General features: G+C 48.4%; 1 protein-coding gene across 1 annotated transcript in view; it reads left to right on the forward strand.

The window, feature by feature from the left end:
- The first annotated feature begins 4,492 nt into the window (after positions 1–4,492).
- The window catches only part of LOC133353551 (AF4/FMR2 family member lilli-like), a 42,136-nt gene continuing 30,521 nt past the window's right edge, over positions 4,493–16,107 (forward strand). Inside the window, exons 1-2 of the mRNA XM_061569872.1 lie at positions 4,493–5,191; positions 13,056–13,223. Coding sequence (XP_061425856.1) covers positions 4,679–5,191; positions 13,056–13,223 — 681 coding nt within the window. The 5' untranslated portion in view covers positions 4,493–4,678. The remainder of the gene's footprint in view (positions 5,192–13,055; positions 13,224–16,107) is intronic.

Here is a 16,107-nt window from a genome sequence, read left to right on the forward strand (position 1 = left end):
AAACTATTGTCATTGTAGTGGGTATTTAATGTGGCGCTGCACTTTGATGTTGTAGGAGAAAACAATAATTAAAAAGTCTATTTAATTAAGTAGAACGTGTTGTCTATATTTATTTAAAGTTGCGCATTTTGATGTGACGTCACATTTCTCAACCACCCCCCCCTCGTCACACATCGTCACAAATGTCTGACCCCCCCCCCCCCCCAGGTGCGTGACGTCATTTATGGACGGCCCCTAACACCACTGCCAGTCGGCAGGTCCCGTGTGGTGGGGTGAAGTGTCGGGACTCCGACCTCTTACACCTCTTGGAGAATATCGGATTGATCCAGAATAAATAAATAAATATTCATCCGACGAGAAAGTCGGCCAGGGTGGAGGAGTAGCCCGAAGTCGCCTCGAGGTTGGCTCTCTGGATCTCCCTCCGGCGAACGGGCACGACCACGATACTCGTGAACAAGACTTCCCGCAGTGTATTTTTGAGGCCCAGATGTGAATTGTCATCACGGGAACGAAGATCGGGGCGCCCTTGCAAACCCCCGCTGCGATCAGAAGAAGAGCAGCGAGCTGCCGTGATGTGTTGTTGCTGCTGCTGCTGCGCTGTCCATCAGGGAGCGAAGACGCCAAGCGAAGTGTCAGGACGAGGCTGCAATGCGGCGACAACTGCACGCATCGCGACGCCCTTAACATGGGGGGGAGGATCGTCTAAAATAGACACGGGAGCGTGTTTGTGACAACCCACATTAATGGTTGCCCATTGTTGAGGCCAGTTGCGGAAGCACACCGCACTCTCCAGACTGACGCGTGCGGAATGTGGTTCTAAACGACCGTCTCGACACCCAGTGCTGATGGTGACACGCTGAACCGCGTCCTCGTGTAGGTGCTGAGTCAAACTTGTGGACACTCAGGACAAACTCACGTGATGTTAACATCGGCCGCGTCTGTGCATCGTGGCTGGGACGCTGAGTCGAGGTCACCCAGAGGCGTTGATACCTTTTCTGTATAAATGTTGCTATTTATATATACTTTATACAGTATATACTTTATACTATATATGTACCTGAGATTTTAAAATAAAGAAATAACTTGTGGATGTTCCCTTAAGCCCATAGTTAGACATCTAAAAACAGTGACACATTGTTATTCTTGGAAATATGTATTTTAGTCACGTGCTGAAACCGAAGAAATATGTGCTCCGGTTAATCCGAAATCCACGTGATCACCTCTACAGTACAGTAGTTGCAGGTCAATAGTGGGCGGAGTTTGATGTTGATTGACGTGGCTCTGCGTCTGCCCACTTGGTGGGCCGAGTCTTCTGCGCAGGGGCAGGGAAGTTACATCGCTGAGCACGCGCATCGATCGGTCGATTATTTACGACAATTTTTTTTGATTCATTAACAAACTCAATTTCCTTAACTTAAACATCATTTATACCAATATTCGTGTTTTTTGGCATAGAGATCCGCGGAAAATGAATATTTTTGGATTATCCGCAAGTTTGAATTATCTGCGGCCACCCATCCAGTTATTATCGGGGATAATCGAGAGTCTACTGTATATGCATATTATTGTCTCCAGGTAAAACACTACAATACCACTCCCCCCAAGCATCCGCCGTGCCTCCGTGAATTCACAGACGCATGGTGAGGTAGCCATAGGCCTCAGAATTCAGAGCACTGAGCCTCTAAGGCTGAGGCGTGGGTTTAAAAGTGGGGCGTATGGGGAAACACCCTCTCGAGCGTGTGGATAAAGATCACGTGAAGGGATCTTATGAAGTAGCCCTCGCCCAGCACACGGGGTGGTACACTGCTCACTGCAAAAGTTACAATTGGACATACGGGTCTCGTGGCGTGATGTGGATTTTGGGGTCAATGAGACTATCCTGGTCTCGTCAGTACCCACCTGGTTGAACTAAATACAAACTCTTATTTGACTTCACTTGAATTCTAAAGGTCTCTCCAAACTGTGGTCATCTTTAACAATCCACCTAAAATACACGGACTGATCTCATCGCTCCATCTCCGCCGCGGGCGTCCTCTCAGACGCTTTCTCTCCCTTGGCTGGCACTCCCTCGTTATTTTCAAATGTAAATACAGTAACCACACGACACACGCGCACACAAACAGCAACACACAGCGAACAAGGTAGGCACCTTCCGGCCCACTTCTCCTGCCAACTGCCCTTCATTCTGCAATCATGTGCCACGGTGGTGGGATGTTAACTACCTCGCCTGGTATGCATGAGGTCGTGGGTTCGATCCCGATCCAGATCCTGACGCCTGTATATTTGGTGTTTGCGTGTCTCCCTCGCCGTGGTTGTGTGGATTTTTTTTCCAGGTCCCACAGTTTTCCCCTCCACATTTAGAAACTTGAATTTAGAGTATTTAGCTGCTTTAAATTTCCACGTAACAAACCACTTCGTTCAGCTTTCATTTGTGGCCAGGTCACTTCGTGACTAATAGCTATAAAGCTCAGTCGGCCTTACCTGGTAAAAGAAAAAATAGTTTAGTTCATGCATTAGAAGCTGTCCTGAACCACTCCCTTACCTCGAGCGCAGAAGGGTCGAAACAGCAAAACCACTCGCAGAAACCAATTAATCTTCTCTGCCAACATTCCCAGATCTAAAGCTCTTCTGCTATTGCGTTACTAAGGAAAGGCAATGGTAAACAAGCCTTGGGCCATTTTTTTTTACGACGACGATAGTGGTAGACGTGTGAGTGTGTGTGAGAGTGTTGCTGGTGAGACGGTGAGAGTGCTGATTCCCAGAGACACGGTTAACGTGAGTGGCGAGTGGTTTCAGAACCTGTCCCGAGCAGTGTGTAAACATGAACGGTAAAACCCAGCACTGGGGAGACAAAGGCAGCCAGGGTCGCTAACAGAATTCACTCAAACTGTCTAAAAGGCTCTGCAGGCCCATCGTTGTCTTTTATCAAGTCGACATTGCGTGACTTTCTCCGTTGATGTTTTTTTTAATTGCAAACGAGGCTATCCTGATCTCTATTCAATGTGTTGGCAATACTGCCTGCCAATGTTTACAGCAGGGGTAATGGGCTGACAACTCTTTACCAATATCCCTGTGTGATATGATGTAAACTAACAACAACAACAACAACCGCCATTCGCCACTAAGTGGCGGTGACGTCACCACGATGCTTGTGCCAGGCCAAGTGCACCTTGAGGCCACGTGAAGTGTCGAAAGCCCGCTGGCAGGAGGTCACGGGGCAGACCCAGCAGGTGCCACGGGTCGACTGACCGAGATGACCGAGATGACTGGCTGATGCACCACCTGTGCCCCCTACTGTGCCAACTTGCTGTGCTTTAGCCACCCGGCGCTCCGCTCGTTGTTGTGAGCGTCGCTCCTCCACCCTTAGACACACACACACGCAAATTAGCACACGTACGCACACACGCCACGTAAGTACAAAACACACAACGAACACCTATGGGCACACTGGCACTCATTAACGGCTAAGTCGACCTAGGGCGAGACCAACCAGGGCTTCACACACCCATATATATATCAGGTTGCCAGGTTCAAATCACAATGCACTAACCACTGCGCCACCGCTCTCCCCCCCAAGACATAAATCCCCCGTATAACCTTCAAGTTCCCGACCGCCTATTGTCTCCCTCGTGGCGATGTTTCCAGGTGCTCATTTGAGGCTGAGTCGACCCGAGGGACCGGTTCAGACTCTGCGTCAAAAACAACAATCGCCATTCGCCACGGAATGCCGAAGTCGTCACCTCTCGGCGTTTGCTCCAGGCTGTGTGCACACTTTGAGGCCGCGGACGGGACAGTCCCCAGGTGTTACGGGTGAATTGACCGCATGGTTAAGTGTCTCAGTCAGTTGTCACGCACACACACACACACACGAGGATTCCCGTATAGCCTTCAACATAAACGACAAAGATCCCCCGTGTGGTCTTAACAGACTGCTGGGGAAAGTGATGTTAGCGAGCACCTATGAAGGCCGGAATGGTACACGAGGGGGTGGGTGGCCAGCACTACGCCTGACCGCCTTTGTCTCCCCGGTGGCGATGTTTATACACCGCACCAGGTGCTCATTTGAGGCTGGGTCGGCCCAGGGCCGGTTCAGATAATCGTCACCGGCGTTGGTCATGAGCGGGAATCGAACCCGGGTAGCCGGGTTCGTAGCCCAGCGCGCTAACAGCTATACTACCGCTCCCTACACCGACATACACAACACACACATGCACAGAGATCACACACAGGACACAAAGCGACCACACACACGAAGATCTCTCACATACAGATCACACAGACGTCACACACACACAGGCGAAGATTACACACACACAGATCACACACACAGAGCTCTCACACACACACTTCAAATACACAAACTCTCCGCTGCGTTTCGCTCAGGTGTTCAGTTCAGGTGCGCTCAGAGGAAAGCCACGCCCACAAGAGGCGGGATTTGCTCCTTCCCACCACCACCACCAGCAGTGCACCCACCCCCCTTCCTCTCTCTCTCACACCGGCACAGAACACACGTCACAGCCACGTACAGCCAACACAAAGACACACACACACACGCGCGCAGGTATAGGAGATACACAGCACAACAACAACACACACAATTACACAGTACATACGTATACAAACATAGACACGCTTGTTAGGACTTCAGGATCTCCGCTGCTGCGGCTGGCTCGCCAGCATGGCTCTCTCGCAGGAGATGTGTTTGGCTGACCACAACGTCAACTGGATTGCCAGCGAGTCGAAGCCAGAATACTTCTACAGCGAGGAGCAGCGAATCGCTCTCGAAGGTCTCATCGACGGCGGAACCGAGACCTACGAGGCCGCCCTGGAGAAGTTCAACATCAAACCGTTCCTGTCCCGGGAGGAGATCGACCGGGTGAACAACTCGAGCAGAGAACAGCGGGGTCGAGGTTCCACGGCTGCCCGAAGTGCCGATGCCGCAGTGGACGCTGACCCAGCAGCAGCAGCCGCCGCCGAGACTGAGAGCACAGCCTCGACCGACGGTGACAGCTCGCTCACCTACTGGCCGGACCAGTCGGACGATGAGCCACCGGCCACTCTGGACATTGGCTGGCCGGACGCGCAGGGCTATAGGGGGGTGACCAGAGCCACCGTTTACACGCAGCCGCCCGGGGAAGGCGCCGCCAACGTAAAGGAGACCGTGAGACGGCTCGTACAGAACGCGCAGTCGGTGAGTTTTCCGAATCGACAACCCCCTCCCCCCAAAGATGGATGGAGATAAATGCGATACGAGCGACGAGGCAGATATTGGCTTTTTTAAACGGTTAATTATTTACGTAAGTTTCGATTTAAAGCTTTCGTGACTGCAGGGATTCATCTTCTTGGTTCTTTCGGTAAAGTCACGTAGAAGGGAAATAATAAAATAATACAAATAAAACATTATAAAATAATTCTCACGACGTTTCGGCCACAACGCAAGCAGCCGTCCTCGGGTGAAGAACAGGTCTGTTGGAAAGACAGCGTCTGAATGAAGTGTACAGTATTAGGATTTGAATGTGAGAATGTGTTTGATGGGGCGGCGGCCTCTGTTTCTATGAGTAGAAGCCTCCCCCACCTTCAGCTGCTTGAAACCCCCGTAAGTTCTTCCTCTGCTGATGTTTCACGCCACCACTCGTCACCTGAACCTCTGCCCAGTTTTATTTGGCACTCGCGCGGGGCACGCCTGGTACGCGGTGAAGTTTGAGTCGGTTTATCCTGCGGACGGAGACTGGCTCCCCGCCATAGGAATGTGGAATTCCCACCGCGGGATCAGGGCAGACTATTGCGAATGCATACTGTTCATCCCACGGGTTTGGTTTTGAGACTGTTGGGTTTGTCCGCCGGTTTTTAGGTTTATCCTTGGGGTGAAGCGGAGTGGTGGAGGTGAGGCTGGGTTAGGGTTAAGGCTGCGTTAAGGTTGTTGTTGTGGCTGCTCCCACTCTAAGATAGGATTCGGTACATCCCTATGGTTGTGGTTTATGTTTAGTACTAAACTCTAAACCTAACACCAATCTCATAGCTAACATTAACCCTAACACTAACCCTATATGTAGCTGTCGCCCTAACTCTAACCTTACCCCTAACACAAACCCCAAATGTAGCTCTAACACTAACCATATGCGTAGTTCTTACACTCACCTTACAGCTAACACTAACCATATAGCTAGCTGTAATTCTAACTTTACCCCTAACAATAACCCGAACACTCGTCCTCACAATGGCTGATACTCCTGTAACAACAATGTCAGAGACAGGCTTTGTTTCAGTAATCGTATCGTTATTCGTGCTAGCGATATAGTAAGAGTCAAGGTTCATGTTAGACATGGACTGGGTTAGTGTTATACACGATGCTGGGGTTGGTGTTCAGACATTGGTTAATAGCAGTAGCAATTATAATTAATACATCTGTACCGCCCCGGTATCGAACCCAGGTTTGAAAGAATCACAATTTTCAATGATACCACTCCACCACTGCGGATGCGTAAGGCTGGATTAACAACAGCTCACATGACCCGGAGTCATCTGAGCTGTTATTAACCAACCACGTTTTCATACATCCCTCCCGTGCTGTATGAGAGCCTGCCCACGCCGCGAGAATCATTTGACCGTACTGTACTCATGAGTGCTGGTTAGCAGTGGGCACTCACACATGGGACCATAGAAGTATAGGACAACGATGGATTTTGCTGCACTGCTCAGTGCTGCTCGCCGCGTAGTACTGCAGCTGCATGTGCCACCCTGCACATCCAAACAAGACTCGGGCCCAAGTCTGCTTAGCCTCCAAAATATCAGCAGATTGGGTACATTGCAGGTGTCTTGATCACGCGTGTATGTGTGCATCTCTGCATGCGATAACAAGTCACATACCAGGCCATCACATGTCCGCCCCAATCAATGAACCACCCACACCTAGTACCGTGTACGTGCATGGTGATACTGTCGTTTGCTGTAATTATTCACATATCCGACCTTTTCCCAAATGATTCTCTCTGTCCCCAGCAAGTCATGCTCGATGTTGTTTTATGTTGTGAAGCAAATGTGCCATAGGGATAGCCCAGGAGTCAGAGGAACTGAGAAACCTGGGGTTTGAATCCAGGTTTCAGTCGCTTGTGATTAAGCACTTTTAAATCTCGATTGTAAACTAATTTCTTTCGAACTGCTTTTTTGCGTCTAGTTTGTTGTCCTTCCCTCGCACCTCCTATTCGCACGGTTGACTACATAGTGTGCAAAATAAGTTCAATGTACATACATACAATCCAGGTTGTGAAGTATGGGGGAGTTGGTGTGTCAGCCTGTTCACCAATGACTGCAGGATAACGGCCATCATGGTAGATTTGTTTTGTCAATTGGGCAAACATTTCCAGCTTAAACAAATATTAGTTTGACTGCCACACGACAACCAGTGTTCTAAAGCACTTGTGCACGTGAAAGTGCGAGCTCCGAATGTGGAAATGATCTCGGAAGTAGTTCTGTGACATCTCCTTCCACGATCCTTTTTTCTAAAAACGTAGTCACTATCCACTGCTCTGAGGAGAGTTATAATCGGACACGTCATGTCACAGCACCTACAGCACAATTTCAGTAAACACACAAAGTACAGGATGCCCTTAAAGCTGACGAGACAAATTGTTAAGGATCACAAGAATGTATTGATTGTTGGGCCGTAAGTATTTTCAAAGGACTGGGCAGACGGAACTCTTGACTGAAGATGAGAGAGAGATCCTCATGGAAACAGGTGGCCATTTTACGAGTGGGTGGGCAGTGAAAAGTCATGAAAGTAGACAAATTAGTCTCATAGTTGCAACAGCTGCTGTCATCTTTGGGGGGCATTTTTGCGGTTATGTCTGAAAGCGATTTCGGCTCGTAAATCCATCTGTGGACCCTTAAACATGCAACACTTTGGGGGGCAGTGTACTGTTCGTGAAGCCCCTTTCAAGGCACTCGTGGGAGCGGCGATGTTGACGTTGGCCACACCTAGAAGCGGCAGGTATTCATTTTAGTCTGAGTCGACCTAGGTGTATGCATCTTGCTACAGCAAGCAGTTACCACCTTTGGCATGCTCTCAGGAACTCTTCACAGAGAGAGAAAAATGGGTGAGGGTGTACCCTGTTCTGGGACTGTAATAATTACTCCGAACCAACAGCCCCTAACCGCACGCAATGAGAGATTGACAGCTGTGAATGAGAGCCTGTTATGGGCATCCCTGTCTGCTGCGCGAGTCTGCGTGCTGTTTGTGTGCGCGTGGGAGCAGTGGTTAGCATACTATGCCACACAGAACCCGGCGCCGTGAGTTTAATTTCCGGCCACGGCTAATGTCAGTGGCGAGTGGTATTAGAACGTGTTCTGCCTGGGACTCCGTGCGGTGTGTAAACATCAGCAGAGGTCAGGGATGGTAGGAGCTTGGAGAGGCCTTCATCCAGCAGTGGATTGACCATGGCTGGTGACGATAATAATTGTGTCCCACCAGGACAAATATATTTGTAATATTTTGTAAATCAATGAATCAATGATGCAAGAAATGAGAGTTAAAACACCGTGTCTCCTACAATTATATTATCATTGTTTTTATTGGTGGCGGCTGCACATGTGGCGTGCAATCCTGCGCTGTGGAAGCGAGGGTTTGTGGGTCGCACAAATGTCGTGAAACTCCATTCCCATGGGGTGTCGGGGTGCTCTACCCTGTCTCGCCAGGAGGGGGCAGTACAGCAAGTGGACTCATCTCCATCTGTTTCAATCGCACACCTGGGTTTTCTGCCGGTTTCACAGTTTTCATCCCACGTGTATAGCAAACACTCATTAATTGGCTGAAGATATCTTAAAATAAAAACCCAATGCGGGACCCTCCTGAAAAGGAGTCGTACGACTCAAGCGTGGCTCTACTGGGTGAATAGGTCTTGCGGCAAGCAGTGCTGCACCTCCGTGTGTCCGATAACGGCCTAGAAGATTGTGTTGCAGAACTCCTTCTGAAGTAACTTCAATCAACCGATTCATCAACATGAACACACTTTTTCACATTCTGCAAAGTGTCACATTTTAAACTGCGATGAGTAATCCTCAGAATTTAGCCAAATTAAGTGCAAAAACTACATTTAATGTACAATAATGTGGGTTTTTTTGTGCAGATTTTGGTGAACAGGCTGAGACCATCACCAGGCTGCACTTGAGAAGCCGGTGTAATAACGTGCGGCTGAAACCCAGATTCTGAAACCCATCGTAATGTCACGTTAGAGAATGGCCTGTGGAAGGAAATTTCATACAACTTCTTCTGAGATGTCTCTTTCATCATGCATTAGGGAAACACCTTCCCCAGGTACCACTGCAATACAGAAAACTCCAGTCGCATGGCAGTAAGGTGATTTTTTTTGCTGCTTTTCAAGATCTGGGAATTTTTGCTAAATTAAGTGACAAACCAAAGTTAATTTGATGGGCGATTTTGTGCGGTCACTGGTGACCAGGCTAAGACCATCAATTGGTCACACTTGAAAATCCGGTTTGATCGCATGTCAGCGCATTGACCCCTGAGTCACCCAGCCACGTCAGACTTTTTTTTGTTAAGTAAAATATTTTCTCCCACTTTCAATTCAAATCCCAATGAGTCACACACCACACACATATTACGTGCCGGGTGGAGGAGTAGGAATGTATCGGTTCACGCGGTTGCTTCTGAACCCGGCGGCAACCAAAATTTGATTCCCAGCCACGGCTAACATCGGTGGCGAGTGATGTCTGAATGGTCCCGCCGCCCCACGTCCCCGTTTTACGAGCCCGCCCTCATTACGAGCTCGCTGAGGTATTTTCAATCAACTCCCATGACTTACATGGCATTGAGAGGTCCTGATCCAACATGGCGGCTATACATGGTTATCATTATTATTATGATTATGTTGTATTGGATGCTGCCGAGTATGCAAGTGACCATTATTAAACCACAGTTGCAAGACAATGAACGAATGTTCCCGTGGGGAATGTGGATTTGCGTTGAATGGGACTTACACGGGCAGCTTGCCTTAACATGACCGGCCCAGCAGTAAATTGTCCAGGTGTGTTACTGGCATGGGTGGAGATGAAAGCCAGAATTTGGCTGAAAAGCGAAGGCGTTTACCACTTAGTAATGTCTGTAAATGACATCACACACACTGGCAAAGACAAAAATCCCCCCTATAGCCTTAACAGACTGTTGGGGCAAGCGCTGAAAGCGAGCACCTTATGAAAGTCGGCATTGGGCACGAAGAGATAGTGTTGGCATCACCACAACTCTCTCACCAATGCTGACGCTTCACACACCGCATCAGATCGGTTTAGATATCACTGGCCACTGATGTTAGCCGCGGCAAGGAGTCGAACTTAGCTCACCAGGTCCGAACTGCTGCAACTATTCGCTCCTCACACAAAGACAAAGATCCTGGTCCTCCCTTATATTGACTGAACCTCAAATGAGTACGTGTACCTTGCGCAGTGTGTAAACATCAGCATTGGGGAGACATGGTCAGGTGTGGTACTGGCAAGAACACCTCTGCATGTGCCGTGTTGGCCTCATAAGAGGTTTGTACCCCACACAAATGAGAAAGATCCCCTCCCCCCCCCGCTATAGAGCCTATGGAGGTTGTTGGGGCAATTGCTGTTAGTGCTGTACAATCGGTGTACACGTTAGTTACCTAAGAGCGTGGAAGTGAATCGCCCTACGAGTGTCTACATGAATACAACGAGACTGGAGAGCAATGTTCACCTCTGTCGGTGACGTTGAGTTCGTGGTGGAGATTCCACGTTCCCATGACAGGAGAACACCTCTCTATAGGTCAACTATTGTAAACTTCCTACAAAGTTCATAATAACGTTTTTTGGGTTCGATTGCGTAAATGTGTCGAAACTCTCCACCACCTGACACGGCTAATCAGTAAGGGATTTGTCACGTAAACAAAATGACAAATAGTTCACTACCTCAGCCCACTGGTGTGTTGAAGAGTGAATCCACAACATTTACAATCCGAGTACGACGTTTTGCTGGTAATTACATCCAGCATCATCGGGCGATTTGCCAGAATAGTGGGTGGTGGAGGGTTTCGACACATTTATACTTACGTGATCTAACCCAAAAACCTTTATTATGATTTAAAATTGGTCGCGAAAGCCTTCGTGTTAAACTTCCTACAAAGTTGTGCACCAGCATCACCATGGTCATGGTGATGATGGTGTGCAGAGATAGTATATGTGTCTTTTGATCTGTCAAAGCAAAACTTTTGCCGAAAAGTTAGATCTGCTTTCACTTTCATAAAATTTACAATATGTTAAATGTTTCTATCCTGGATGGATTCCAAATATTTCCAGCATCATATTTGCTCTTACGGCTGAGTTAATAATGCCGTTGCTGCTTATGATGATCATCATGCTTCGGTTACGGATATAATGTTGTTGCTGCCGCTGCTCCTAATGTTAATAATATAAAGTTTATGATTATGACCAATTAATTATCTACCTTTGGTGCACAATCCACCAACCTCCATCTCATTATCTCTGCACGACAATAATATCGACCGTAATAACGACATATACACCACCTACCTGCCTGCAATATATAGGTGTGCATGTGACGACCAATCACTGAAATCTTGATTTGAAGCTTTCGCGACTGCAGGAATCCATTACTCTTGGGTTCTTTCGGTAAAGTCACGTAGGTAGAAAAATTTAATTAAATTAAAAATAAATGTTTTTATTAAAATTTCGTTTCGATCGCAACACAAGCGACCGTCTTCAGCTGAGAGAGAGAACGCTCCTGAAGACAGTCGCTTGTGTTGCGATCGAAACGTCGTGATCTATTATTTTTTCTACCCTACGTGACTTTACCGAAAGAACCAAAGAGTGATCAATCGCTGAGTTGCTGGAATCGCTGAGTTGCCGCCATGCTCTACAGAGGCAGCAGCCGCTGCGTGTGGGTGACGCAGCTTGCTGATGATCAAACGGGCGGTGTGAGACATGAGGGATGGTTGTTTTGTCTTGCGGTGTCACCGTTCGCGCCTTTGTGACTGTGGTGGAGAGCGGTGCCACACCGGTTAGCGCTGCAACACCAAACCTGGCCACCCGAGTTCCATTCCCGCTCATGGCCAACGCCGGTGTCATTTATTTGAACTGGTCCTGGGTCTCCTCTAGGTCGACTCAGCCTGAATTGAGTACCTGGTGGGGTGTGGATAAACATCGTGACTAGGGAGACAAAGGCGGCCGGGCGTGGTGCTGGCTAGCGACTCTCTCGCGTACCGTAGCGGCCTTCATAGGTGCTCGTTAGCAGCACTTGCTCCAAAGGTCTGTGAAGGCTGTGCAGGGTATCTTTGTCTTTGTTTGTGCGTGTAGGGGGCGGTTATGCAGTGGTTAGCGCATTGCACTCGGAACTTGGTGAACTTAGTTCGTGTCCCAGCCATGGCTCATATCAGTGGCGAGTGATGTCCGAGTCATATCCTTGGCCCCGACCTGGGGGTCGACTCAAACTTACATTGCTACTTGTCGTGGTCTACAACCGTGTGTGTCAGTCACCCCACGTGTGCCGTGTGTGATGTTCACACAACCACTGAAGGTGGTGATTATTGTGTTTTTGAGTTTTATGATAATTTATGCTGCTGCTGCTGCTACTACTCAGCTGCTGCTGGCACAACTGATGATGATGCTGCTGCCGATGGTGATGATGTAACTGCTGCTACTAATGAGGTTGCTGTTGACGCTGCTGCTAATTATGGCCACGTGTAACTGCTGCTGCTACTGACGATTATGCTGCTGATGATGATTAGCACGGTTGGCTGTGTACGGTGCGAAAGAAGTTCAACATACATACATGATAATGTAATTGTTAGTGATGTTACTGCTGCCACAACCGATGCTGTTGCTGATGATGCTGCCACTACTGATCACGATGTCACTTACGATGCTCCTGCTGCCGCTGCTAAAACTGCAACTACTGCTTCTGCCGCTTGCCACTGCAAGTCCTAACACACCTCCATGCCCTCCACCCTCTCGCCCTCTCTGCAACCCCCCCTCACCCCCCCTCACCTCCCCTCGCTCGCCACACTCAGCTCATCGCCGTGGCCATGGACAAATTCACCGACATGGACATATTTCGCGACATCCTGGACGTGATGTCGCGACGGAAGGTGGCCGTCTACATCGTTCACGACGAAGGGAACATGCCCTTCTTCCTGAGCATGTGCGAGAGGGTCGGCATGCACGCGGGACACCTCAAGGTAAGCTCCGGTGGAAGGGGGTGGGGGGAAACTCCAGGCTGGCCGTCCAGCAGAGCTTGGCTGGAGAGGCGGTCTGAATCGCGCGCGCAGGCAAAGAGGCAGTTCTCAAGCAATGGTGCAATCGTTGCTCAGGGCGCCACGGTGTTGACTACCTCGCCTGGTGTACGGGAGGTCGTGGATTCGATCCTGACCCTGGCGCCTGTATATGTGGAGTTTGCGTGTCTCTCCCCGCGGTCGCATGGATTTTTCTCCGGGTTCTCCGGTTTTTCTCTCCACGTTTAGAATCAACATCACTGTGCGTTTCGAGTATTTAGCTGCTGTACATTTCCAGGTGATAAGCCACTTCGTTGAGCTATCATTTGTGCCCAGGTCGCTTCTGAAAAAGAGCTATATAGCTCCATGGGCCTTACCTGGTAATGTTACAAAAAAACATGTACTTAATTGTAAGCTCACCGGGGACTTACAATCCAGAGTTTTCACGGTTCTATCTCCTGGCAACTGCAGTTGGAACAATGTGGCGAGTTTCTTCAAATCCCTCCCTCCTCCCCACCTATACCCCTCCTCCCAGCAGAGTAACTGCGTACGCCACAGTCGATCGTTAAGTTGCACGCGGTGGGGTAAAGTGTGGGTACTGCCAATTCCTCCACGGCGTTTTAGCCAGCGTGGTAGAGTAGGAAACTGTACTCCCTGTAGGGGCTTTACAGAGACCCCCCCCTCGTGGAGACCCTTCCGCCAGCAGGTGCGTGGGCAAGCTGCTGCAGGGCAGCGCCTTTAGCCCGTTTTTTTTCCACCACAGCTTGGACACATCACCGTGTGTGTGTGTTGTAGCCATCGCCAAGTCTCACCGGGGTCCAAGCCCTGTAAACTCCACTGCACTCGGGAACTCTGGTATATAAGCGCGGGCGGCCCGGACTCGAAATTTGCGCAAATAGTCTCACGAACGCTGCCTCGGTGTCGCTGACACGGCCGCCCAGCCTCCTCCCCGCACTTGGTATTATTAAGTTACCGTGGAAATGTTCCTTCGCCTATTTTAATAAAGGAGGACTTGACATCTGTATAAAGGACATTGGCTTGCGCGAAGATCGCCCAGAGCCAAAAGCTTATAAATAGACGGGTCTCTATAGGGACGGTTAAAGTTCTACCGTGGGTGTGCGTCGGTGTCATAGTTGTGCATCATCATCATCATCTAGATTGAAAACTCATCTCTTTAGAACTGCTTTTTGTGTTTAGTTTGTTGTCCTTCCCCCGCACCTCCAATTAAGACGGTCGTATGTACGTATGTATGTTGAACGTACGTTGCCATCTTTGCCAATGAAAGGTGCGTGTGCGAAAGACGTTGAACATACAGACATCATCACCACAAGCCATGGTCAGTCCACTGCTAGATAAAGGCCCTCCCCATGGTGTCATCATCTCTTGCGATACGTTGATGTAACAATTCACCGTGCCGCCTGCACGCGAGCCTGACGTCTTCATTCCATCTCCGCGGGGAACGTCCTCTCGTGTGCGAATCCCTCTCTTGACTGCCACTCCATCTCGACCAGCGGCTCATCAGCTGCCATTCGCTTTCGCGACGTGCCCTACCCAAACAGTCACAATCGTGTCCTTAACCTGCGTGTCTATTGCAATCCATGCGTTCCTTCTTTCAATGAAAATTGGAGCATGTGACTGAATGTTCACATGGCTATGTGACAATCCTGGAAGCTGGGTTTGATTCCGGGTAATGGTGGACATCCACTCATCCTCCCCTAGGTTAACTCCACCTGAAATAAGTAACTTAGTACTTAACATGAGGACTGACAAATATGGCTAGGCCGCATTGCCCTATGGTGTGATGTTGCTAGCCTTAATAGATGCTCGCTAACAGCACGTGCTCAAAGAGTATAAGAGGCTAAAGGGAAGACATTGTTTTTTTCTTTTCATTTGTTGAATTACTTTTGTAACATGATTGAGGGTACTTGGATGACACTCTCAGCCAAAGAGGCATCCTTGCTCAAACAGGTTTCTACATCGGATAAGATGAGATGAGGATTCATTATCTTCTTCTTAGTTCGTTCGGTAAAGTCACGTAAAAATATAACATAATATGTTTTAAAAATAAAACATAATATTTTTATTTTTATTATTTTATTATTTTCCTTCTACGTGACTTTACCGAAAGAACCAAGAAGATGAATCCCTGCAGTCACGAAAGTTTTAAATCGAGATTCATTATCTGATGATACAAAGGTTACGTATCCGATGAGACAACGGGTCTCTTTCGATTTGGTAGAAAGTTACGTATCAATTGTTGCGAAGGTTCTGCATTGGCTGAGACGTGACAACGGTTCTGTTTGGAATTGGTAGAAAATTACGTATCAATTGTTGCGAAGGTTCTGCATTGGCGGCTGAGACGTGACAACGGTTTTGTTTGGAATTGGTAGAAAGTTACGTATCAATTGTTGCGAAGGATCTGCGTTGGTTGAGACGTGACAACGGTTTTGTTTGGAATTGGTAGAAAGTTACGTATCAATTGTTGCGAAGGTTCTGCGTTGGTTGAGACGTGACAACGGTTCTGTTTGGAATTGGTAGAAAGTTACGTATCAATTGTTGCGAAGGTTCTGCGTTGGCTGAAACGTGGATTCTGTATCAGAGACTCTGATCCTGAAATGGATTCTGCACGGGGAAGAGGTTCTGCATTGGGAGTGGGCTTACGGGGCTGTACGAGATGAGAAGTGGATTCCATATTCGATGACGTAAGGTTTATCAGTCTTCTGGAGAGATGGGAGTTCATCTTCTTGGTTCTTTCGGTAAAGTCACGTAGAAGGGAAGTAATAAAATTATAAAAATAAAACATAATAAAATATTATTATATTATATTATTATATTATTTTATTATATGATT

This window comes from Lethenteron reissneri, chromosome 44, assembly GCF_015708825.2.
Source record: "Lethenteron reissneri isolate LAM-NWPU_2019-01 chromosome 44, ASM1570882v1, whole genome shotgun sequence".
NCBI classification, from domain to species: Eukaryota; Metazoa; Chordata; class Hyperoartia; order Petromyzontiformes; family Petromyzontidae; genus Lethenteron; species Lethenteron reissneri.